The 27,911-nt window shown below is 32.4% G+C and overlaps 1 protein-coding gene across 2 annotated transcripts in view; it reads right to left on the bottom strand.

The window, feature by feature from the left end:
* Positions 1-27,911, bottom strand: part of BRINP3 (BMP/retinoic acid inducible neural specific 3) — a 415,778-nt gene that overhangs the window by 190,956 nt on the left and 196,911 nt on the right. For both annotated transcript variants that reach the window (XM_082426674.1, XM_082426675.1), the window contains exon 3: positions 18,767-18,957. In XM_082426674.1, coding sequence (XP_082282800.1) covers positions 18,767-18,957 — 191 coding nt within the window. The remainder of the gene's footprint in view (positions 1-18,766; positions 18,958-27,911) is intronic.

Here is a 27,911-nt window from a genome sequence, read left to right as displayed (position 1 = left end):
CAAGATATATATCTTCTTAAGTAAGGTTAAAAACAAAATGATAATGATATCTTGGTGAATATAAATAAAAAAGGAAGCAAAGTTGATGATCTCTTCAGGACAAAATTATTAAATGAGAAAATGAAATAGACTGAATAGTGCTAAAGACTAAAACTTGCAAAACTGCTTTAATTGCGGCACTTTTCATAAAGCAGAATATACAGAAGATATAGGTTAAAGTAAATATAAACTGCCAGTATTACAAGACTCCAGCACACAATTCCTAAACCTAGGTAGACAAAGTGGGGGTAAAAAATGTAATGATAGAGATCTACACAACCTACTTAATAAGGTAGATCTTATAGGTAAATATTAAACTTTATATTAATAAAGAGGAAATGAAAGCTCTTTTCAAGAGTACACAGAACATTTAGAAAAATTGGCCATATATTTTGTTTAAAAAAAATCCTTAGTAAATTCCAAAAATTTGAAAAAACAAATCATTTGATAAAGACTTTCTCCTTGACCAAATGCTAGACAGGCTCCTATGAGCTTGTTTCTTGGGCATGTTCTCAAGAGCCCAGTTTTAGGAAGAATACTGTCAAGTCACTTTACCAAGGATCCCCTACCCTGGACCTATGATCATCTTTAACATCTGACCAAATTCCTCATCCCCTACCATCTCCCTGGTGATATTTGATAACCCTGCTCTGCTTTCAGCAAGAATCCTGTTAGGTCTCTTTAGCAAGAATTATCCTACCCTCTTTGTAATTTTCCATCCACTAATCTGCCTACTCTGCTCATTGCCAATAAATTCCCACTTTTCCTGGTTCTGTTCAAAATTGAGCTCAGTCTCTCTCCCCTCCTGTAGAACTCAAATGCAGGAGACCCCCTGAATGAAGTCTGCCTTACTGTTCTTTAACAAATGTCAGAATATTGTTTCTTTAACACATTTACTGACTACAATATAGTACAATTAAAAATTGATAGAAAAATTAAAAAAAAATTCATAAGGATAAATTTTCTATTATGTAATTCTTGAATAATAGCATATGTGAAAGCAAAATGACAAATTTTCTAAGAAAACCTGAGGAAAACAGTATATAATACAATCTAAGGGACATGGCTAAAGCAGTACTCAAATAAATATTCACAGCATTAAATATGTACTTTATGTAGATTATGAAAATATTTGAGATAGCCATATAACTCTAAAACTAAAAAAAATGACAAAAATAAGCTTCTAGAAATTAAAAAGAACTAAAAGGAAGAAAACTAGTGTTAATGAGTTAAAAAAAACATAAGAAAAGTAGGAATAATAAATTGAAAAACAGCTTCCTTTGAAAGGAAGAAAAAAAAACAGAAAAATACACCAACTCATCAATCTACCTTTTTTAATAGAGAAAGAAAATTAAATAATAAAATAAGAGTAAAGTAAACATATTATTTAAAAATAAAATTATTTTGCAAAGCTTTTGCAAATAAGTTTAGGTGTCATAGAACACCTCCACAAAATTAAAAAAAAAAAAATCAATAGGCCAAGATGGTTTCACAGGGGAGTTCAGACAAAACTCTAAAGATCAAAAAATCTGATACTATTTACTTAAAATGTTTCCAGAGAATATGAAGTGAAGGAAAACTTTTAATTAGTTGTTATAAATTGAGTAAAACATTGACACAAATATCTGGGAAAGATCACACACACAACAACAAAAACAACTACAACAAACATTATTACAACTTATTATTAGTGATGCAAAATAATAAATAAAGCAATAGTAAACAGTAACACACAGTAAGTTTTAAAAAATATATATCTCAAAAAGAATAATTCTAGGAGGGCAAGGGTCATTTGATATTAGGAAATCATTAATATCATTCAGTATATTAACACATCTAGAAAGAAAAACCTTGATGTCCATTAATGCCTCAAATGCATTTGATGAATATTTATACCTATTGCTGGGTAATTTTCAGTAAGTTAGGAGTCACTGGAAAATTCCTTAAAAGGATAAAATATGTGATTGTCAACCTAAAACCAACTGTCTTACTTAATTGGAAAACCCAGAAGTCATTCCCATTAAAATCATAAACTGACAAACAAACCCACAACTGGTACTACTTTTTGACATGATATTAAATATATTAAAATGTAAATATAGAAGAGAATACAATTAGAGTAATAGTTTTTAAAAAACACTTAAAATTATCTCTTTTTGCAGATAACATGATTATTCATCTGGAAAACTCAAGAAAATCAATGGACAAACTACTATGCAGAGTAACAGAACTTAGTAACTGCAGAAAATAATAAAAACTTTACTAACTTAACAAACTGAAATATACAAATAATACTTAGTTAGAGGTAATAATGGATTAGCATATACCATTTAAAATACCAATAAAAATGCAATACATATATGAAAAATTATATGCCACCCCTGAAATAACAAAAGTAAACTGAAAATGGCATGGTACTTTGTTTCAAATAGGAATATTTAAATTAAAATATATCAATTTTACTTAAGTTAATGCATAAGTTTAATGCAAACATCATTTTTTGTTTGTTTCCTTGAACTAGTCATGTTAATTATACATTTTTTAGGTAAAAATTAATCAAAGAAAAGTCACCAGAAGCTTTCCAAAAAATAAGCAACAGTGAGGATGCCTTGCTATATATGAATATATAGTAAAATGTGTATAATTAAGACAGTGTAGCACAGAAGCATGAATAGACAGAACACTCGAACAGGAAAATTTTTAAAAACCCCAGTATGTATGAAAATTTAGTACATGATAAGGATGGAATATTAATTCAATTGGGGAAAGGTGGACCTTCTAATAAATGACACTTTGACATCAGAATAGTCATTTGCAAAGTAAAGGATATGATTGTATATGAGGAGATATTGCAAACAAACTGGAGACAGGAATATTTAATAAGATGAAACTACTCAACTAGAAAAAAAAAGAATGAAAATGCATGAGTGGGAAAAGCATTCCTAACTATCACTAAACGTCTGAAAGTAATAAAATAAAAGATAGATGAATTAGACCATATAAAAAGAGATTATTTTTTCCTAGCACAAAATCACCATAAGTAAATTTTGCATTGGAAAGAGATGTTTGCAACTTACATAAGGGACAAATGGCTAATACCTCTAACATTCCAAAAACTCCTAAAACTCAAGGAAAAAGAGAAATAAGGTTCGGGCATAACAAATAGGAAAATAGTGTTTAGATAAGAAGAGACAAAATGGCCCATATAAATTTGAAAAGGCTTTCAATCTGTCATAGTATGAGAAATGCAAATTAAAAATATATTGATATATCACATAGCTATTATGGAATTTACCAAAATTCAAAAATCTGACAACTTTGTCAAAGCTGTTGGCAAACTAGAAGGAAACAGGCCCTATGATATATTGCTGCTGGAGTGCAAAATGATATAACTATGGAGAGAAATTTGGCAATAGTTAGCAATAATTGACTCTGCAATCCTACTTTTAAGAATCTATCCCAAAGAAACAATTGCTAAAATATGCAAAAGTTTTCTCACTGTGGCTTTTTTATATTATGTGTAACAACACAAATGCCTAATCAATAGGAATAAACTATGTTAATACAGAGAGTAAAATACTGTGCAGCCACAAGAAAGTAGTGAGGATTATTTCTGCATACAAATACGATCAAAGAAAAGTGGATAAAAGTATGCTTCACTAGTGGGATTTTTTTATAAGAAAGTGTATGATACAAATATATGGATGGATTTCTTTTTATTTGGGGGAAAAAAAAAAAAACCACTGGAAGGATTAACCAAAATCTTTTATCTATATTTACAGAGTGGAGGTAACACTTTGGGAAGAAAGACTTCTCTGAATATACTTTGTTAAAGTTTTTTAAACACTGGAAAGATTTTTTAAAATATTTTATTTATTGTAAAAATCAATCAAATCAAATAGAAAAAATATCAATCCCTAAGAATTAAAAACAGAAGCCAATGTTACTAAATGCTTATTGTTTAGAGAAGTAATTATTTTAAGTGACTTACAAACATAGTACTTTAAATGTAAATCCATTTTTGGAATATATTCTGAGGACAAAAAATGTAAAAAGGATCAGAAAACTTCATTCTGTAGTCTATTTGTAGGTAGGAATATTAGTAGTTGCAGTCAGTTTTATATAGTATGTATGGTTACATATGGGTGTATGGGCATTCACTGTACAAGTCTCTCTACTTTGAGTGTGTCTGAAAATTTCATTTGGAAAAAAATATCATGGCATAAGTGTTTACGTTTGGCCCACGATTAAAATATGTTTAGTCATAATAAAATTTTCTTAATTAGTAAACTCATGACTTTAATGTTATGACTAAAATAAAATTCTAAATGATTTGACAGTTTCAGGTGATTCCATTTGTAAAATACATCTAAATCCAAGCTCAGCCTTAGTGCATCCGTAATGTTTTCTACAGATTCCTGTATTTAGAAGGACGCTTACTCTAATCTTTACTTCAATTCAGCAATACACAAATGAAGTTCAAAACACTGGTTCAACTGATTATTGAACATTACTTTTGCCTTCTGGAGAGGCATGAAAGCCATGTAAATACGTGAAGAGAATCATCTTCACTATGTCTCTCTTGCATTGTAGTGATTTTCCCATTACTAGAGGTGTCCAACGTTAATTATATGTCATAGAGCAGAAGAGATAACTAGACCACTATAATGGATTCTTTCACTGGATTATGAGGTTCTGTATGAGAAAAAAAATGTAGAATTAATTATTATGGTTTAGGTGTAAGTGTACCAACTACTGGTACCAAACAGATTCAGGTTCTAATGCTGGCTTCTACTTAGTAATTGAATGATCTTGAATATATAATTTATGATTCTGTTTCCTCTTACATAACATGAGTATAGTAATTTCTTCTACAAAGTATGGCTATAAGCATGAAACAGATAATATCTGTAAAGGACTTACCACATGACTAGAATTCAGAAGTTGCTAGTACACATTTTTTTATTCATCACAATTCCTTAGAACTGCATAAAGCAACTCATTCCATATCTGGGCATTTTTAGTAATTTTAGCTATTTTGTCTTATTTGTGAGGAACAGAAGACTGTCCTACTTCTTCAATGATCTCCTTCTTTATAAATTTATTAGCTCTAATCCTAGTTTGCATTCACATACAGAGAGTAAAGATCTCCCAAAATAGTCCATTAAATACTGTATCCCCCTACATGTCTTCACTCTTCAGGTAAAATATGCTATATCATTAATTCTTCTTAATAGGACCTCTATTGAGTCCTACCTCACCCAAAAAGGGAGAATAGCATATGCTAATTTTAAAAAGCAAATTAAATCTTACACCTACAGGAATTAGAAAAAGAAGAATAAATAAAACCCAAAGTTAGTAGAAGGAAAGAAATAAAAAAAGATCAGAGCAGAAATAAATGAAATAGAGACTAAAAAAAAAATAGAAAATATCAATGAAACTAAAAGCTGCTTCTTTGAAAAGGTAAACAAAATTGATAAACCTTTAGCTAGACCCATCAAGAAAAAAAGGGATGGAATTTCCTGGTGGTCCTGTGGTTAGGACTCTGGAGTTTCACTGCAGAGGGTGTGAGTTCAGTACCTGGTTGGGGAACTAAGATCCCACAAGCTGCATGGCACGGCCAAAAAAAAGAAGAAAACGAAAGAAAAGAAAAAAAGGGAGAGGGCCCAAATCAATAAAATCAGAAATGAAAAAGAAATTACAACCAACACCACAGGAATACAAAAGATTATGAGACTATTATGAACAACTCTAGGCCAATTAAATGGACAACCCAGAAGAAATGGACAAATTCTTAGAAAGGTACAATCTCTCAAGACTGAACCAGGAAGAAATAGAAAATAAGAACAGACCAATTACCAGTACTGAAATTGAATCAGTAATTAAAACATCCCAACAAACAAAAGTCCAGGGCCAGATGGCTTCACAGGTGAATTCTACCAAACATTTAGAGAAGAGTTAAGACCTATTCTTCTGAAACTACTCCAAAAAACTGCAGAGGAAAGAACACTTCTGAACTCATTCTATGAGGCCAGTGTCACCCTGATACCAAAACTGGGCAACAATATCACACACACAAAAAAGAAAATTACAGGCCAATATCACTGATGAACATAGATGCAAAAATCTTCAACAAAATACTAGCAAACTGAATCCAACAATACATTAAAAGGGTCATAAACCATGATCAAGTGACATTTATCCCAGGGATGCAAGGATTTTTCAATATCCCCATATCAATCAATGTGATATAACACATTAACAAAGTGAAGAATAAAAAATAATATGATCACCTCAGTAGATGCAGAAAACGCTTTTGACAAAATTCAACATCCATTCATGATAAAAACTCTCCAGAAAATGGGCATAGAGGGAACACATACCTCAACATAATAAAGGCCATACATGACAAACCCACAGCAAACATCATATTCAATGGCGAAAAGATGAAAGCATTTCCCCTAATATCAGGAACAAGACAAGGATACCCACTCCTGACCCTTTTATATAACACAGTATTGGAAGTTCTAGCCACAGCAATCAGACAATGAAAAGGAATAAAAGGAATCCAAATTTGAAAGGAAGAAGTAAAACTGTCACTGTTTGCCAATGACAGGACACTATACATAGAAAATCCTAAAGAAGCTACCAGAAAATTACTAGAGCTCATCAATGAATTCAGGAAAGTTGCAGGACACAGAAATCTGTTGCACTTCTATGAACTAACAATGAACTATTAGAAAGGGAAATTAAGAAAACAGTCCCATTTACCATCACATCAAAAAGAACACAATACCTAAGAATAAACCTACCTGAGGAGGTAAAAGACCTTTACTTGGAAAACTATGACACTGGTGAAAGAAACTGAAGATGACACAAACAGATGAAAAGATATACTATGTTCATGGATTGGAAAAATTAATATTGTTAAAATGACCATACTACCCAAGGCAATTTACAGATTCAATGTAATCCCTATTATAATACCAAGGGCATTTTTCACAGAAGTAGAACTAATTTTAAAATTTGTATAGAAACAGAAAAGACCCAAATAGCAAAACAATCTTGAGAAAGATGAACAGAGCTGGAGTAATCACACTCCCTAACTTCAGACTACACTACAAAAGTACAGTAATCAAAACATTATGTTACTGGCATAAAAAAAGATACACAGATCAATGGAAGAGTATAGAGAGCCCAGAAATAAACCCACTCACTTATGGTCAGTTAATCTATGACAAAGGAAGTAAGAATACACAATGGAGAAAAGACAGTGTCTTCGATAAGTGGTACTGGGAAAACTAGACAGCTGCATGTAAAAGAATGAAATTAGAAGACTTTCTTACCCCATATACAAAAATAAACTAAAAATGGATTAAAGACCTAAATGCAACACTGGAAACCATAAAATTCCTAGAGGAAAACATAGGCAGAATACTCTTTGACATAAATTGTAGCAACATTTTTTATGGATCTGTCTCTTAAAGCAAAGGAAATAAAAGCAAAAATAAACAAATGAGCCCTACTTAAATTTAAAAGCTTTTGCACTGCAAAGGAAAGCACTGACAAAACAAAAAGACAAACTACTAAATGGGAGAAAATATTTGCAAATTATATGACAAATAGGGGGCTATTATCCAACATATTAAACAGTTCATACAACTCAAGATCAAAAAAACAAACAACTGGATTAAAAAATGGACAAAAGGCCTGAATAGACATTTTTCCAAAGAGCACGTGCAGATGGCCAACAAGCACATGAGAAGATGCTCAACATTACTAGTAATCAGGGAAATGCAAATCAAATCCACCATGAGATATTACCTCACACCTGCAAGAATGGCTATCATCAAAAAGAACACAAATAACAAATATCGATGAGGATATGGAGAAAAGGGAACTCTCATACACTCACGGTGGGAATGTAAACTGGTGCAGCCACTGTGGAAAACAGGCTTCTCAAAAAACTAAAAATAGAATTACTGTATGACCCAGCAAAATTCCACTCCTGGGTATATATCCAAAAAAACCCAAAAACACTAACTGGAAAAGATACATGCACCCCAATGTTCATAGTAGCATTATTTACAATTACAAATATATGGAAGCAACCTAAGTGTCCCATCAACGGATGAATGGATAAAGAAGATGTGATACATATACACAATGGAATTCTACTCAGCCATAAAATGAAGGAAACTTTGCCATTTGCAGCCACATGGATGAACTTGGAAGTTATTACGCTAAGTGAAATAAGTCAGACACAGAAAGACAAATACTGTATAATATCACCTATACGTGCAACCTAAAAACTACAACAAACTAGTGAACAATACAAAAAGGAAGCGAACTCACAGATGCAGAGAACAAGCTAGTGGTTACCAGAGGGGAGAGGGGAAAAGGGAGGGGTGGTGTAAGGGTAAGGGATAAAAAAAATAAAAAGCAAATTCAAACTAATTTGATTTAAGAATATTTTACAAATGTTAGATTGTCTCATGATACAACTGGAAAATGACACAAAATAAGAGCTAGAGATTAACTATTTCAGAGTGTTTCTCATTATAAGAATATAAAGGAGAAGACAAACATTAATATATGTTTAAGCAATCAAAGATGAAGGTAGGAAAATGATGGCCCGTGAACATCATCATGAATATTTGAAGTTTTCATTCTCTATCTACCGGAGATTTTTGAAATATTTCTTTTGTTTTTCACAGAGTTCACATTTGCTTGTAAGGTACAGATAAATGTATCTTTAGCATTCTATGCTGAGAATAAATATATGTTACAGACAACAGGGAAAAATCAAATGGAAAAACATCATTGTAAATCTTAATACACTTTTATTACTAATTTTGCTGTTTATTTTTTAATTTGATAAAATTTCATGATATATTGAGGTAAAGGAAAGCATGAGTTTTGGAGTCAGGTGTATATGAGGGCTTATCCTCATAGCCCACAATCCCGCTACCTGTTGGCCGTAGGACTTTGTTAAAGTCACACATAACCTTAGCATTCCCATCTCTAAAACAGAGGCAATATCCCACTCTCAACTGTTAGAGAAGATTAAACAATACAATTCCTCTTTAGAGTCTGCCACAACACGTTTGCTGTGTACAATAAATGTTGATTTCCTCTCCTTTCCTTTTTTATTAGGGCCTAACAGGAAATGATGAGCTTTTAAATTTTTGTAAGTTAGAATTTCATAGATATTAAATTTCACCAGAGAAACCTGATCTTAGTCAAAATTGTTTTCTAGTGGAACTTTTAATCAGGATGTATAGGATTACTAAAGACAGTAGTTGGTTATCCTTCCAATAAGCAGATAAAGAGAAGCCATTCATAAATTGCTTGTGGTTCTTCTCCACAATGGAATATTATTCCATGTATGCAAAAGCTTTCACTGCAGTCAAGCATGTGAGGCAGTTTAAATCTGCAGTTTAAATTATCGTAATTGTTCTTTTATGAATGCTTTGTTTTAAACCCTTACTTACAACAGACCAGACAACTAGGTGATGTAAGCTAGCTAGCTTATGCCACATTCCAAGTTTTGTAAATCATGGATTGTTAAATATCTAAGATATTTTGACAAGGCCATTCAGTCTAGATGGAAAATAAGGCTATTTCTTTCCTCCAAGAGATCTGTTTTTCAAATTATACACAACTACCATGCTTTTGTGATATTCATGGTCTTTACCTTCTTTGAGACTTTCATAGTCGTCTTAAGAAAGAAGAATGCATTCTCAACTTTAATTGCAAATCTCTCTCAATATACAAATATTCAGATTTGAAAACTGAGATATATTATTCAACTAAAATTTTGTGTTCAAATGTCATTTTCATTCACATTTTTTAAACCAGCTGTAGCTCATAAGCATGACATGAGTGCCAAAGGACATCCACCCATTTTGTAAAAACTAAATGTGATTTTGAAGTGATTCAACATTCTGAGTCTGTTAGAAAGTGAAAAGGATTAATGATTGTAGAGATAAAAAGATGTGATTATTTCACATAGAAATCATGCAGCTGTGCCTTATACGACTAAAATGCTGCGGTAGTTTATGGACATTAAAAGCACATATTGAAGGATGCTTTCATAGAGGATGAGAAACAGAGGACAATAAAACAAAAAAATCATGACTTTTATGTTATCCTATGATTAGTTCATAGGGTAGGAGTAGATATATTTGATATGTTGTGGACCTCACAACTATGTATTTTTCTGTCCTGGTTTTCAGGTAATTGATGTTGTGTCCATGACAAACAAATGAAAGAACTTTCATACTATTATCTCTCCACTTGGATTTTCTCAACTGGCATTCTCATGTATATAGTTATTGGGGATAGAGGTAATACTTTCAAAATGTTAGAACAACAAGCAATGGATAAGAGAATGAGTAAAAGAATCCTAGGGATAAATCAAGACGATGCCGCAGAGTATTCTTTGCAATTTTAATTCTATCATGGATGCAAACATGCATACATGTATTTATAGTCCATTGTAAAGAACAAGTGATGCCCTTTAACCTGGTATCGAAAATAAAAATGTTTAGATCAGTGAATACATACGAACCAGCTATGTCATGATTCAGTACAAGTTTTGAGAGGCATCAGAAAGTTATACTAATTTTTTTGCTTTTGCCCTCTGCCAGGAGGACAGCGTGTTCTGAAGAGGGCTTTCCTCATCTTTATTCCCAGAATGAGCCAACAACACTCAGAGCAGAATCGCAGGGGATCCACAGTCAAAACATGTAATATTAGGGAGACACAACCATTATAGTTGTAATGCACTGAGATTCGAGGTTATTGCTTTTTTTAACTGCAATGAAGCTAACTCTTGGATGTTGGCTGTATTTTATTTTATTTTATCATTGCTACTGCCCTTGAACTAGTATCCTGACCTGTAATGTGTACCGTTCTACCCAGGGAAAAAAAGGTGCATTTATGGCAAATATCTTTCTGGTCATTCAACTTCCTTATACTTGAAAATCTTATTGTGAATGTCTATTTTGCTTTTGTGTGAGTTTTACTTATCAAAAACTGCTATTTGAGTAGAAATTCTTTGCACAGGAATAACCAGTGCAAATATAACTTAAATGTAATTGTTTGTAGGTTTTACTTTTGATGTATCATTTTAGTTCAAAAATGTTATCCTATTGTTAGTAATAACAGATCATATTATTCATTGTGTTTTTTATTCCTTAAAAAATTCCCTAAGTTTTACTATATTTTAAGCATCGCTGTCCTTTTGAAATTTTATTTCACTTTTCACAGTGTTTTACTTTACTCTCACTACTAATGATCATCCTTCCCTAGCTTAATGTGTTAAAAGGTATACATCCTGACATGTATCTTTCCACTAACAAAGTGTTGTAGAAAAAAACAGTGTTTTAGAAACATATAGAAGGGAAAAAATTCTAGAAAAATAGGCTTCTAACAAGGAGCAGAGGCCAATATATAAAGACAGTAAAAACCAGACATGTTGGCTTAACACCAATTGGCATCTGCAAGATATTTTTGGAAGGAAATAGCTAGCCTTCTACAGCTTTGACAAAGAAACATAATATGTTTTGTAAAACATTCCAAAAGAAAGCAACTGATCTTATGATTAACAGTTATCCCCCCTAAAAAGTCTGGAAAATTTCTAAATAAAATTGCCCAGATACAATAGTCTCTATAGAACAATGACATGAAAAAAGAGTAACTGGAAATATATAGTTCCAAGGATAGAGGGAACAGAATACATCCTGAATGAAATACAATTAAGGTACTTCTATTTTGGAGCTGCTTACAAACAATGCTATAATGAACTTGTTATGTAAAGTTACAGACTCTTGCTATTATTTTGGTAAGATTAATTCTTAGAAGCGAGATTTCTGGGACAGGTAAGTACACTCTAAATTTATATAGATATTCTAAATAGTGCTGTTCAAACTTAATGTGCATGTAAATCACCTGGAGATCTTGTTAACATGTACTTTCTGATTCATTAATCAGGAATGGAATCTGAGATTTTGCATTTCTAACAAGCTCCAAGGTGATGTTGATGCTGTTGGATCATGGACCACACTCAAGTAATGAGGCTCTAAACAACAGTAAAATTTATTACCAATTTAAATGTCTGTCTTTATCAGTGACCTGTGTGTTCCTTTAAGGAAGGTAGTGAATCTTTGCACTTTTATAGGTAACTCAGTACATATGTGTCAAATAAACGGACAGGTGATTTATCTGTCCTATTAAAGTGCTACAAAGAACAAGAAAGTATATAATCATATTTACAAAATTCTAAAATTTAGCATTTATCTTTTGACTTAGTTGCCAAGGAAGCTATTAAGATCAACTGACATAGCAATTTTAATTTCATCTTCTTCTTTGTTATCTTTATTATTATTTTTATAAATGGGCTCAAATCACTTTAGTAGACAGCTGCCTTATAAACCATTAAAAGTGAATTAACAATATTATTTTAATTTCAAAGTTTTCATTTTATTTACCAGATAAACAAGAGAGATAGGGATAGAGATGAGAGAGTGAAAGAGAGAAAGGAGAGACAGAGACAGAGAGATGAACTGATATAATTAACCTTAAGTAGTATGAGTAAATATTCAGTTTAATACCAGTATGGCAGTACCATTATTTTAATAATTCCCTGGGATATAAAGCTTCAGAAAATTGTTCTTTTCTTCCTTTCAGTTCTTTTTCTTCAACAGAATATGCATTCTAATGGAATGCATACATTCCATGTATCTTCAAGTAATTATTTATATTTAATTAAGAAATAAATTATATTTACATATCTTGGCAGATTAACTTCTTTAAATTACATTACGATAAACTAAAATAAAAGGATTTGTACCTCCTAAGAAGAGACAAAGTGAAAATGAGAAAGACAGCTGTTAATGTATTTTGAAAGAAGATGGTGCATGACATAGAATTAAAAACTATCTGTGAATACTTTATACAGAATGTAATTCACATAGTAAAGAGTGAGAATTGAGTATTTCTGAAATTAAACAAGGATATTTGGAGTCCTATACTTACAGGGATGCTAGAATATAGGGAAAAAAACTAACTAATATTCTATCATATCCCAGCTTACCTCTTTTTTTTCTTTGAGAGATATACACACAAAAAATATGTATCATAAAACTTTTGAGCTAAATAAACTACCTTGAAGGCATACTTAGTCATATACTATGTAGTCACTGAGGTAGTACTTGTTATTTTAAATAATTGTCCTTGTAAGTTAATTTTACTCTGGACCACAATCAGGCAGTTTTTTCACTCCAACAATGAAGAAAATATTTTCTATATTTAACAAATTAAATACCTGACAAAATACTTAAGTTGAACAATATGGTAACCGCAGATACATGATCAGAAGAAGCACTTTCAGAAAAAAATTTCAAAAACAAACTTGCATGTGAAAAAAAAAAAATTGTAACTCTTTCTGCTAAAATTTAATTATGGCCTTTAAAACTATGCATTCAAAACCAGTGGTAAAAATGGAACTGTTTTTATGTTGCTGAGAATGAAAAATATTCTTTAAAGTTGTAAATGAACAAATCTTAATACATTATCCAGTTGCTCCTAGAATGAATTTTGGTCCAATAAAAAAAAAAAAAATCTCTATCAGGAAAAGAGTACTTTGGAGGGAAGCTATTCTGCCTCCAAAGTCCTCACTGTGTCCACATTCCTGACTCCGCCCACAGAGGTGTAGTGAGCTGACAGACAGGCTGGGTGTAGGGAAGGGACTGGCATGAGTAACCCAGCCTCTTGCTCTTCTTCCTCTATAGGATGTGCTGTCCGGAGAGCAGAGCACCTGTTTCCGTTAGCTTCTCACTGCCTTAAGCTTTAGAGAGCCAAGTCTCACCCAGGAGGTGTTCACATTCTCATATGACTGTGAGTGGCTCAGGGTTTGGCCTATGGACTAATTAGACAAGTCTGTGTAATTCTGGAGGTGAAGATGAGGTCACATTTAAAATTACTATAAATATTTTGTTATAACATTTTTATAAATTTTTAAATGAATTTTTGGTTTTCATCTTCCTTAGTCCTTTGTCCTTTACTATGGATCTAAAATCCTGATCTGGTACTTTTAGCAAACACCTTCTGTCTGCTCAGTAAGCCCAACAATTTTAAGGTCTTTTTGTTTTCATTCACTTATTTTTTTTTTGTATTTCTATATTCACTGAAACAAAAGATACACTTTTATTTCAGTGTTTGTCATATACTGTATTATAATGAAATACATTAAAAAAACAGTCATGAAATATATTCCATAGCTAGAAATCAATATATCCCAGGAGTGCAATCTATTTCAAGATTGATTCTTTAAATTGAGTAGCTTATTTTAGATTTTTAAACAGTGATGGAGTTTAGATATCATTATCCCAAATAGAAGCAAGCTAAATTACTATATTGATAAATAGTCTGGAAGCTATAAGATGAAACAAATAGGGAAAGTGATATATATTGAAGAAGGTTTTTTATAACTTATTTTTCCCTATAGGAAGATAATTCAATCACTGGCTTTATCTATCATAAAATATCCCATTAAAGGCTTCAAATATGCTATCCCAAGTTTTATGTCTAAGTCAATAATATGATGTACTAAATAACTCTTGGGAAAAAAAAGACATTTTTCATTTATTTCCTTTTCATCGCTTTAATGCTGGTAGAGAGTATTTTGCACTCAACTTGTTTTGAAAAATGTATAAATTTAGTTGAAGATCTAGTTACTTAGGAGGCATCTACCTATAAAATAACTGGCTTTTTCAGATGCAAAGTAGTATGTATAGACTGGATAAACAGCAAGGTCCTACTGCGTAGCACAGGGAACTATATTCAATATTCTGTGATAAACCGTAATGGAAAAGAGTACAAAAATGTATATACATATATATATATATATATATATATATATATATATATATATATGTATAACTGAATCACTTTACTGTAAAGCAGAAATTAACACAACATTGTAAATCAACTATATTTCAATTAAAAATAAAAAATAAGAAAATAATTTTTAAAAAACTGGCTTTTTGTTAAAAATATTTGCTTCTATACATGACATCCTCAGTGTGTTAATATTAGAGTTGTTCCTCAATCTGGGTCAATTAAGGAGAGAGAAAGAGAATTTGCTCAAGTTAAATACCACCAACCTCAATTTTTTAAGAAAAAGAGTAATACAATTTCATGTTCAGTCAGGTAAAACATATGAAATTAAAATACACTTACAGCAACAAAAAAGACTTAGTGTAATTACAATAGCAATAATTTAAAAATTGCCTGAAATCAACCTAGTATATATTTTAATTGCAAACAGTTTATATCCTTAAGCTACTCAACTAATTTCATGCATTTTAGCTAAATTATTAACATCACCCAACAGAGAGATTCCTGAAGGAAAATATAAGTAACACTTAAAGACAAAAAGAGAATTCCAGCAGAAAATACCAGGAACACTAAATCCAAAGAATGGTCAGAGATTAGAAGGCAAGTGAGGGTGGCAATTCTATTCTTTCCCCCTCCCCACCACTGAAGAAAGTGCTTGAACGAGACTTTTAAATAATTGAAGTAAGGCAATTTTGAGAAAGCGTATTGTCATTATTAATCAACCCAAAGAAGTGATTTACCACAAAGGTTTTTATAAACCCCCTTTATAAAAACAAACAAAAAGCATGCAAAACAAAAACTATCTTAAGACAACAGTGTGGCATTCATAATGCGAAAACAATGAAATAAATCAAAATGTCACTGTAATTTTGCTACTAAGGAACAAAAATGTCCTTGAGAATCATCTGTACTTCTGATCTCTTCTGCCTTCCCCCTTGTCCCTTCCTTCCTTTCTTGTTTGAAGAATACATTTCATGTTCTGAAATTCTTCTGGGAACTCTGTATTGTTAATACAATGGTAACGAAACCTAGGATGTGTTTCAAGACCACTGAACTTTTTAAAAGGAGGTGTTATAGAAATAATTTAATTGTCACTTTTACTTCAGATTTTATTACATTAATAATCATTGTCAATACTAAGCCAAATAGACACACCTTTCAAAGAATCAGTTTTCACATTTATGGGGATATTTTGTCATTGTTTTGCTATCCATACTGCTGTAGTAACAACAGCAGTAACATTAATTCATGGCATGCTTATGCCAAGGACATTTTCCTACACTTACACTAATCTTCCCATGGCCTTGTCACACAGGTGTTACTCTCCCCCTTTCAACTAAAAAAAAACCCCTAAAAATCAGTGAAGTTACTTAACAGCTTTTAAAGTCTCAAAACTGGTTTAGAAAAAAAAAAAAAGGAGCCAGGATTCAACACCAGGCTTGTCTGATCTCTTTCTCTCATTATTTTAGTATTATTCATTTATGGAGGAAAGCAATGGAGAGAGAGTGCCTATTCACAGCTAACCTTTTCTGTCCTCCTGAACGCCCTACATCTTCTGCCTTTAATTCCTTAGGGGTACGTGGCAGACTTGTTTCTTTGGCGCATCCAGGGATCTCTCTTTTTCCACCCTCTCCATGCCTGGCTCTCCTGCTCTCCCTTTCATCCTGATTCTCTCCAATTCTGAATCTATTTGTTTAACTGACCTTTTTTGGATCCATGGATTTTCTTTCTCATTCAGTCTTCTTCCTGAATTAGATCTCAATTATCCTCTGTCCATTTCAGAGTTTTGATGTTTATCTAGTGGACTGGGCAGCCTCAGCCTCCTAGCAAAGTGTAGTTTCACTTATTTTCATTTAACAAGTATTTAATGAGAACCTATTGTGTGCCAAGCACTACTATAATGTCGACTGAAAAAAATGCACAACCTAAAAGTTGAGAATTAAGTTTTATTTGGTGGACAAAATGGAGGACTTCAGCCCGGAACACAGCATCTCAGGTAGCTCTGAGGGATGACTCCAAAGAAGTAAGGGATGAGCCAGGATATATAGGAGTTTTGCAATAAAAGCAGGTAGTGGAACATCAAAAGATTGCTGTTAATTAAAGAAAACCGGACATCTCAAGTTAATGAATTTAGCGCTTTTCTATTTATGGGAAGATGCAAGAGTCTGGGCTCACTGAAATCATTCCTCTGATATGCACCTTAACTATCTAGGGCCACTATCCTGCTTTTCTCCATCCTGAGTCCCCTCAGGGTGCACAGTCAGAGGCAGCTGCAGTGGCTGTTGGCTTGATGGCCGCAACATGCTTTGTTTACTGATATGGCAGGTGACATTTTCCATACACAATCACTATGGGAGTAAATTGGTAACAAATACAGGCAAGATTCTTGTTTTCAAGAAAATAAAAAATTTTCACATAATAATAAATACTATGAAGAATGCAAAGTGAGATCATGAAGTAGTAGAGAATATTGGTTGTCTACGGGCACTGCTGCTGGTAGGATGATCAGAAAAGGCCTCTCTGAGAAAGTAACCTTTGAGCAGAAAAATATGAAGTTTCCTTGTGGCTGAAACATAGAGCATGATCAGGAGAGAGAACAGATGAGGTCTGAGATGAAAGCCAATGGCAGAGCATTCATGTGGTGCCTTAAGAAACCACAGAAAGACATCTGGATTTCATTTCAAGTGGCTAACTGTAGGTTTTAATTAAAACAGAAAATGATTTAACCCAACTCAAGCTTAAAAGATCTGTGTGAAGGATGGACCTTAGGAATATTCTTAGAGAAACATGGTGGTGACTTGGTGTAGGGACATTGGGGTAGAAGTCAGGAAAGAGTTTGATATGGGATATATTCTAGAGGAATAAACTGACGTGACTTGGTGACAGACTGGACTGCCAGGTAAATGGAAAAAAAGACACATCCTCTAAGACTGGGAAAATGAAGAGCATGTGGTCTTTCACACTGCCTCACCATTGGTGTGAACTAGCCTGCCCGGCTTCGGTAAACTTAACTGAGAGACTGACAAGGGAGCAGGGAATCACTGTTTTCATGGTGATTCCTATCCAATTTTGTCCACTGCTCCTATTATAGGAAAGAGTAATATCTATTTAAAACGGAATGTTTGGACATTATTTAAAGTCCTACCCAAAATTCAATATACAGAATTCTGGGGTATTTATAAGTTTTAGAAAAATGTCACTTTCTTCCTATTACAGATTATCTCCCCCCAAATCATTGAAGTGTATTCAAAATGCTGAATTATACATCACCATGATAAAACACACATTTAATGATACTACATCACATTGAGGAGGGTGACATTATTAATCTCTACTTTCATATTGTGCATCTTCATTGATATTTATTTATTACTCTCTTCACATCATATATCAACTACAATCAGAAATGTTAAAGTAGCTCTAAAAAATGTAATTTTAGAATTTCAACATTTACTTTGGGACCTTTCCTGCTCTCTGTAACCTGAAGTCCCAGCTGTGACTTGATTGCTTATTATTCAATTTTTAAACAAAATTTGGCTCATCACCTTGCATTATAGAGTGTAATAACTATGCCTATATTTAACAGAGGCTATTAGTTTGTAAATTGCTTTCAGGCAGAAACTAAGTGAAAATCCTCCACCTCATCATTGTGATCACCATACAAGATATTTAGTAATAACTCAATAAATGTTTTGATTAAGTTAATGAATGAAATTTAGGATTATTCAAACTGCAGTGATTTGGATGAATCAACACTTTTCCTTGATTTATACAGTTTTATGCACAAGCACACACAGGCACAAATATTTTCAAAGAGTCGTACCTCCCAGAGTAGCAGATAGCAAGAAATGTGTCCCATATTTCTTGATAAGGTTTTCTGTGATTTGCTGAAGGGTAGGCCGACGTCCCAAAAGTCTTATGTTGCGGAAGAATTCAGGGGCAAGAGGCAGAGGGGAGCCAAGGAAATTTCTTCTCTCAACTGCAAGGTTATTTACTTTCCAGCGGCCAAACTCCCTGAAAAGCAAATTTATTTTTATTCGTAAATACATAATCTATCTGAATGTTTTCATTTGAAAAGTTCACTTGACAGTTTCGTTGGGGTCACTACATTACAATGATTCTTGTTTGTAATAATACTTCATGTGCTATGAGTAAGTAGGAGAAGCAATATTTATAATTTATGTAGCTGGAGTGAATATCCTGCAACCAAGTCACGGAGAGAAAAATAAACCACTTAAAGCAACAGACTCCACTGATTTTTTTCCAAAGGAAAAATGTACTCATAAAAATGATTTCATTATGTAAAGAATATTAATGTAGAATTATTTCTTAAAAAGGGAAACTAAAGTAATATTTTATCATTTTCCAATGGAAATTGAAAAAAGAATAAATTTATTTTCATCATTAATGATTATTTTCTATTCACTTTAGAGTGGGAACTTGTAAAACCTCAAGAATATTAAGGTGCTGTAGAAGAATTTTTAAAAATATGATCCAAAGAAAAACTGTTTTTTTATAATAATTATTGTTTACAACATAATTTGAAACCCCAATTCAACTTAATTAGTAATTACTCAAGATGCAAAATAACTTTTAAGGTGGATATGGTCAAATTAGAGAAGTAGCAAATATGATTATAAAAGATTTATATATAAAAAATGTCTACATTTATATTAAGTTAAAGTCAACCTAATAATACTTTAGAAAATAACTATGGTGAACTGGATTGCCTGATATCAACCATACAGATTTTTTTTCTGAGGAGTGGTCTGATAAAATCTCAAATACCTTCCACAGAGAAGACTTCCCTCTACTAGATTTAAACACTCCTATGTGTGTAATTTAACTCCGTTACTACTTAGCAAATAAAATGTTGATTAAATATTGTATAAATACTTGCCATACTTATTTATATTTTTGCCTCCAAAAAATTCCTGGAATGCACCACAAAAAGGTGCATGACAGATACATCTGTGAACCAGACTCTGCATGGAGTTCACATTCTAGAGAAAGTTTTAAAAATAAATAAAATAAAGATGTTAAGTTAAATTTTAAAAACATCCAGATTGTGACAAGGGCTGAGAGCTACCACAGACAGACTGCTGTGATGGGCCATAGGGCTGCGGGCAGGATGGCCCTATTTTATTTTAAGTGACCTGAGGGCAGCTCTGGAGAGGTGGTATTTGATACTTAGTCTCTAAAGGAAAAATAAAAGAGGCTAGATGTGGGGAAGCACAGAATAGCTTTACACAGAATAAGGAAAAACAGTAAATACTTCCAGGACCAAGAACCATGTCCCTGATAGAGTCGCTCGCCATGAATAATTTGTTCCTGTGACACACGTCTGGCAGCCACATAATCCATCCAGTTTTTTGGAAGTTAATTATAAGGTAAGATTCACTAAGGAATCTTAGGTAAGGCCTTGGCCTGAAAATAAGTCAACTTAGTGTTTCCTTCATTGAGAAACTCTCCCTATTACCTCTGCAAATCAGCTGATCCAAACAGTTTTAAATAGTATTATTCTACCAATGGTTCTCAAATGTCAGCACCTATTAGAATCACCTGGAAACTCCATCCCAGAGTTTCTGATACATGAGGCCTCGGATGGGGTCAAGAGTTTGCATTTTCAACAAGCAATGCTAGTACTGCTATTCTGGGGATCATACTTGGAGGAAAACTACTGATTAGGTAATTTGGTATGTTGTTTTTAAAATTTACTCAAAGTGCTCTCTTTTCAGTAAATCTTGGGCTTTTAGAGATACTATACTGGATTTATTACTTCATATTTCCTCAGAAGAGAGTAAGAATGTCATTGTTACCGTTCCAAACTTAATTGGTATCAGTAATTTTTAATGTCTTTTCATCTTGTAAGAAATTTACCGGAATGTATTTGTGCATGTGTGTGTTTGATATATATGTAGAATATACATATGTAAATACATATTCAAAACTGTGAAGGAGAGCATTTAAAATAAAATATTTAAGTTTTAGTATTTTGTGATATAAGGTATATAGTAATACAATGCTTCTAAGAAGTTGTTTATTAAACCATGATCTAAATAATAGCTTCTCATTAATTTCCAAACTTTACCCTCAAGCATTTACTTTTTTATTTGCTGAAAAAACTTTATAATTTTATCAAGGGATAGTAACACAGCTTGAACCTAAAGTTGTGGTATATCTTTTTCAATGGTTTAAATTACCAAATTTATAAACTCATATGTATATTCTCATAAATTAAAATGTGAATTGTTAAGTGAAGTAATTGGACTTAAATAACCAAGAAGATTGTGTCAGTGGTGGTATTTTACAACCCATACAAACTCTCTCTAAACTGCTGAGTATTTCTTGCTAGATGGCTGTGGGTAACTACATATTGGGAGAGTGCCATTCTAGCCTCCCTTATTTTTTTAACAATTTGTAAATATATAATACCAACCTGCGATCAGTACCAACCCATGATCTATTCTGACTTGAAATACTTGCAACTTTCTTTAGTTTGTTCCTCTTAAATTTGACAAAGAATAGATGTAATATGAAAGAGCTATAACAAATTTACATCACTTTCTGAAATCAGCTTATAACATTAATTTAACAAGAAAATTTATTAATGGTTTGCTACTTATTGTCGTAACTACCAGATATCTTGGTAGTAATATAGATGAATAGAAGAAAACCTCTGACCTCAAGGGTTCCAAAATTATACTAAGTGAAGTATAATATGAATGAATAAATTGCAATTCAATGGCTTTACAATATTTTTATGTGCAAAAATACAAGTAGGCCAGTAGCTTATTGAGCACAACCCCTCTGCCCAATTCCTTGATATAAATGTTGCTAATCTAACTCACTTCGAATATGTTTTCTCTTTCCTTATATTCACACACTTCATAAGGCTATAAAGAGCCTAAGACTATGGACAACCTTCCAGGGAGCTTTCTTCATCTATCAGAGGCTTTTTATTACCGCAGTATGTTAACCTCAATTAAGTTTATGGTCTCAATTCACCTTTTGACATTTCAGTGGGAAAAACACTTTGCCACCCCATCTGATTAATGCATCCTCTCTGTCATGCAACACCAAAAGTAAAGGACAAACTATTTGGGAGTATCACCAAACTAAGACTATAACTAAACTAATCAACCAATCAACTAACGAACTGAATGAATGAATGAATGAATTTTAAAAAACAGGTTAGTAACCATAGCAAATTGTTTTCTTAATTTTCAGAGCTTCATCTAAAATTCTTCTCCTAGTTTTTTTTTATGTTTTCATATAAAGAATGAAGTAAATATTTTACTTTCTATTGTGTATATCCCAAAAGTATAATTTGAGTAGAAAAAATAAACGTTGGTTTGAGAACTGAGATCTCTCACTTCCACTCACATTTGGTTTATATTGTAATGATATATGATCACTGTTATGATCTCCATAAATTTTTGGTGAAAGCCTAGTTAGTACAGAAATCATCCTGAGAAGTGATAAGAGCACTTTAAAGGAAATCATCTCTGGACAGTTAAGTACCACACTATGAGCTGTGGACATAGATATGAATACAAATATTGTGTCTCTTACCTGGGCACAGGTATGATTGCATTTACCAGTGTGGCCACGCAGCTTCCTTTGACCAATAAAGTGTGAGCATGTAGGTTAGCCTGGACCCTCAGCCTGGGACCTTGATCAGCAAATATGATTTGAATTCCCATCCTTCAACCACTACCCCTGCAGCTTCTTAAGGATGGACAAGAGCATGAACTAAAAAGAGATGTTGTCATGTAAAGCTACCAAGATTATAGGGTTAGTAGTTGGTTTCCTTGCTTTCTAGCAATGTCATCTAGTATACCATGGCTGATGTAGAGTACTTTGTGGGGTAAATTGAGAAGGCAAGAAGGAACTAATGGTTGTACGTAAATTAGAAACATATGGGCACAGTTTTTTTTTTTTTTTTTCCTTCCTTAAGAATAGATCCACTTCAGTTGGAACTAGACCACGCACTCGTTAAATTTTGGAAAAACAAAGCAATGGAGTGCTGAATTGAAAACATGCTGTCTGGTATGATTATCATAATGAGAGCATTTTACAGAATGGCATCTATGGAGTCTATCCAGACGCATTATGTTTATATTCAATAAGAATATTGTTGTATCTAACTAAATGCTGCCTTCTACCTGAAGCCTTCACAGAACGTAAATATCTTCTCATCGCAACCTTTGGAAGTCTTTAAATGAAATCAGCACAATCATCGTTTAATTTAACTCAGCCTCTTCAGAATCGCCACTATTTTGTGGAACACACAAATGGCCTGTAACCAGTTCAGCCGGAACATTACTCTGAAAATGTTTTTGTTGGCTCTAACGAGCCTCCATTAGTTGATTAGTTATATGTTTGCTGCTAAAAATTCTGACTTGCAAGCATCATTTTTTATGCGTGTCCACGTAATGTTTACTTTTCTACAACAATATATAATTTTATCCCCACGCAGCTCATAAAAAAGGTTGGAAAACCAGAATGACATCAACAAATTCCATTTAAATAATGATTACATCATTGCCACATTGCCACTGACCTTTCTTATTTGTATTTAAATTCTGTGTGAATGCATAAATGTACTCAGTATATTTGAAATATATTAACTACCATGATTTCTTTAAAATTACACATGTATATTTGGTTCCTGAAAAATACAGAATCTGCCACTGTTGATATTATATATTTTGGACTCACTACCAAAGGAAAGGCAACATAAAAATATTGATAAAATCACACGACGCATTTGCTGAAAAGGCTTATCTTTAACTGCTAACTTAACACTAAATAAAGTTGTTTGTGTAAAGCCCTAAAAGTTTTTATTACATTACTTTTCACAATACTAAATTTGTGGCTTGCAATTTTAATTCTGTCAACATTCATTAAAACTTGCAGACACAACAGAATATTGAAACAAAATATATTACCCAAGCACTAATCTGTGAACAAATCCAGCCTAAGAATTATAAATTGAATTGCCAATCTTTAGTAGTAATAACTTTCTAATTACATCTGTAAAGTCATACTGATCTTAAGAAATGCCACTAATAATCAGTACTATCCCCCCATAATTCTATTATGTGTAACTGTTATATATAAAATTGGCTCTTTTAACGTTCTTTCTGTAGCACTTCCACGTCTCACAAATGATGCTGTTTTCCTTTTGGCCAGAACAAGGGAAATGTTCCTAATGACCTGAATAGCTGTAGCTCTGAAGGTAGTTTTTTAAAAGCAGCTAAATGCTGAGCAGTTGGCAGAGTAGAGAATCCACTCTCTTTCACCCTCCTGCCCCTTAATACACTACTATTTTTTTTTTTTTTTTTAATTTAACAGTAGCAGGGTTCTTAAAGCTTGGGAGGTATTTTGGTGTGAAGCTAGGAATTTAGAAGAATGAATCTATTTAAAAAATACTGAAAGAAAGGCACAATCACAAATATGACGTTTGTGAAATGTTTACATGCAGGATTTTGAGAAGCATCATTAATGACTATTGTGTTTTGAATGAGCTGCCAAATTCACAGGAGAATGGAGAAGACAAATGAGCATTATTGCAACAAAACACTGTCCAACCCAGTAAAGCAGCAAGAATTCATTGTAGCTGTAGCCTCTTGACTATATTATTGAATATATAAGATTGGGGTGGGGTTACTAAGAATTTTTAAAGAATGGTCTGGTTTATGGCTACTAATGTATATTTTTAATTCTTAAAATATGTCAAATTTTTAGGGCTATGAAATAACTGAAAGTGATTTAATTTTATCTTACATAGCTTTAAATCATTTTCTGTAGTTTAATAAATAGGGTTTTAAATAAAATTTTAAGGGAAATACCACAGAATTCAATTGTCATAGTTACTGTCATTATTCCCAAAGGTAATTCATTTCCTAGGACTATAACGGTACCACATGCTTATACCCTTGCAGATATATATATATTATAGAGATTTATTATCCATTTTTAAATTAAATCACTCCTTTGAAGAGATGTTAGCAAAAGTTTTGATGTAAAAAATATACATACATGCTGTCAATGAATTACTTTCTAAGTTGAGGAGAGAGGGAATTATTTAACAAGCAAAAGCTTTTCTTTCTGAATTTTGGAAGTATAGTTTTAACATCTATTACAACTCATCACAATTATTGCTCAATCACATTCATATAATTATACAGATTTGGTAATTATTGATCAGTGTAGATAAGCTAAGAGACAGACACAACTGAGCTAAAATAAAATGTCTACTGATTCCCTGCGAAAAAAAGCAATAAACAAATACAAATGTTTCTTTTTTGAAATTTATAATTAAAAAATTAATTATTTGGGTTACTAAGTTGAAAAATTTACACTTCTTACATAAATTTAAATATTTTAGGGAGCTAGATAATGTTAGTTTTCCAAAGGAGAATGGATTTAGGAGTCAGATAGCTAAAGTTTCAAATCTCATCCTCACCAATTCAGTTCACAAAATTCAAAGGTGATCACATTTTGGCAAGTTCTTAACCTCACTGATGTAAAGTCATTTCATTTGTAAGTGTACGTCCAATAATACTGACTCTGTAGCATTTTTAAAGAAGTAAAATTTGTAGCAATTAACTAAAATAGTGCAAGGAGCACAGTTTACTTCTTAGTAAATTTTGGTGTGTGTACACTTGTGAAGTCACAGATTTTTGTCCCAGGATGTCAATGTGTATAAAAATAGCTAGCTAGCTAGCTAGATAGATAGATCAAGGTAATAAGCTTTAGTGAAATTAATGAGTAAAATTAACAAAAGAATTTTTCAATAGAGCCACACTCAAAGAATCTGCAAACTGTTTTTCTTGGTCCAGGCACAGATTAATAAATTAAATGCTCATCAGTAAGAATAAATGCCAAAAGTATAGTTACCTGCTAATGAAAAATTAATCTGCATTTGATAATTTCTTTAAACATTTAAGCAATAATTTCATTGAGATTTCTTTATAATGGTACAACCTCTACCTTAAACATTGGAACAAATATTTATAAATCATGAATTATGACAATGTGGTTAACCAATTAAATATCTGAGCTTGCAATAAATCAAAACTTCATACACTTCTTAATTTCAAATAACCTTCAAGTTGTCTCCAAAAAGTCAAGATCAAGGACTTTTTTTACAGTAACTAAATGTTTAGAGACAGTGAATCCAAATTGTTAATCTTTTTATGAAAATTTTCCATAATAAAAATTATATTTAAGTAATAGTAACTCAAGTTAATAGAATATTTTTCCTGTAATAAGTTTAAAATATCTTAAAGAAAACTCTTTTTAAATGTTACGATTTTTAAGGAAAATAAAAATGTGTTGTAGTAGGTCACAGGTTTTAAGATACATATAATTTACTTCAACTTGCTATTAACTTTATGTCTTTCAAATCCACATGTCGTAGGGAGGCTGGATATGGTGTTTTATGACAAAATAAATTTTCAGAAAAATGTATAATTTTAATTTTACAAGGTATAAATTACTCATTCCCTAAATTATAACCTTTCAGTTTGAGTCAGGCTTGAGTTGTCAAAATACAACTTTACACACAAAAAGCTTCTGAGACATAAACTGGTAATGTTACCTTTCTCTGGATATTATTGTCAGAATCTATGGATTACAAATTGAAACATAGTATCTGACAGACACTTAGTCCTCCTGTCTTCTGTGCTTGGGATTCATATAAAATAAATTTGTTATATTTAAAATAGATAACCAAAAAGCACCTACTGTGTAGTACAGGGAACACTGCTCAATATTCTGTAATAACCTAAATGGGCAAAGAATTTGAAAAAGAATAGATACATGTATATGTATAACTGAATCACTTTGCTAGACACCTGAAACTAACACAACAATGTCAATGTTAATCAACTGTACTCCAGTATAAATAAAAATTTTAAAAAAGAAAAGAAATTAGTTGAATATCACCCACTATATAACCCTTCAAAGACATCAATAACACATGGGGAAATTGCTGTTTTCTCTGCTCTGCCAACACTGTCTCCAAATAGTTCTGCTATGTATTCATAGCAGAGTATTCTTTTCCTTCCTAGTAGTTAATATATTTATCTGTGTGGTTATTCAATTAATGTCTGCCTCTTCCATTATATAATAAGCTCCACATAGACATGGATTACGTCTTCTTTTTATAACTATGCATTCTTAAGACTCAGATACATGATCCATAGTAGTCACTCAATAAATACATAGTGAAACAACAAAGGAGTGAATGTTATCATGTGAGCTAAAATGAAATAACCGCCTAAGAAAGAAAAAGGCTGAAGTTTCTGACTTGTGCGCACACACCCTGGCTAAAGTTCACAGAAAACCAAGCTCAGTGGAAGAATGCATTTTTCAGTTGGGCTCTTTGAGTGTTCAAGTGACTAGGGGTGGTTAGGAGTTAACTATTTGCTTTAAATTGAGAACCACTAAGGACTAGGTAAAAACCTACTCCTACTAAAAGTCGAAACATATATTTGAATGTTGAAAAAAAAGCTACCATTGTCTGTGAGTGCAGTGAAGTCTACAGAGTTGGGGCTCACAGCCTCCATTAGCTAATGCACTTTGGGGAGAGGAGTCCTGCTATCAGTTATAAGAGGATCTTCAATCTTTCGTATCTGTGTCAGCCTAAAGGCAAGGGAAAGACACTGATTGTACAAACTCAAATTCCATACTGCTAGGGTATAGATAAATATATAATATATACTTTGACTAGTTTTTTTCCTAAAAACATTAAAATGGAAGTTTTAACAGGCAATAAGTTTAAAGTTTGACAGGCAAAAAGCAAAATTTTTATATTATTTGAAATTTTGATTGTCAAGTAACATTTACCTCAAGATGGAATTTGAAATGATAGTTAAATTAGACTTGTGTTTAAAGTGACTCATTGGTTTAAACTATTGCACTGTGAGGTATATATGCTCTTCTTATCTCCTTCT

Source organism: Balaenoptera physalus (assembly GCF_965194825.1).
Source record: "Balaenoptera physalus genome assembly, chromosome: 1".
Taxonomy (NCBI): Eukaryota; Metazoa; Chordata; class Mammalia; order Artiodactyla; family Balaenopteridae; genus Balaenoptera; species Balaenoptera physalus.
The sequence above is the reverse complement of the archived record's forward strand: the minus strand, read 5'-3'. Positions and strand labels throughout refer to the sequence as shown.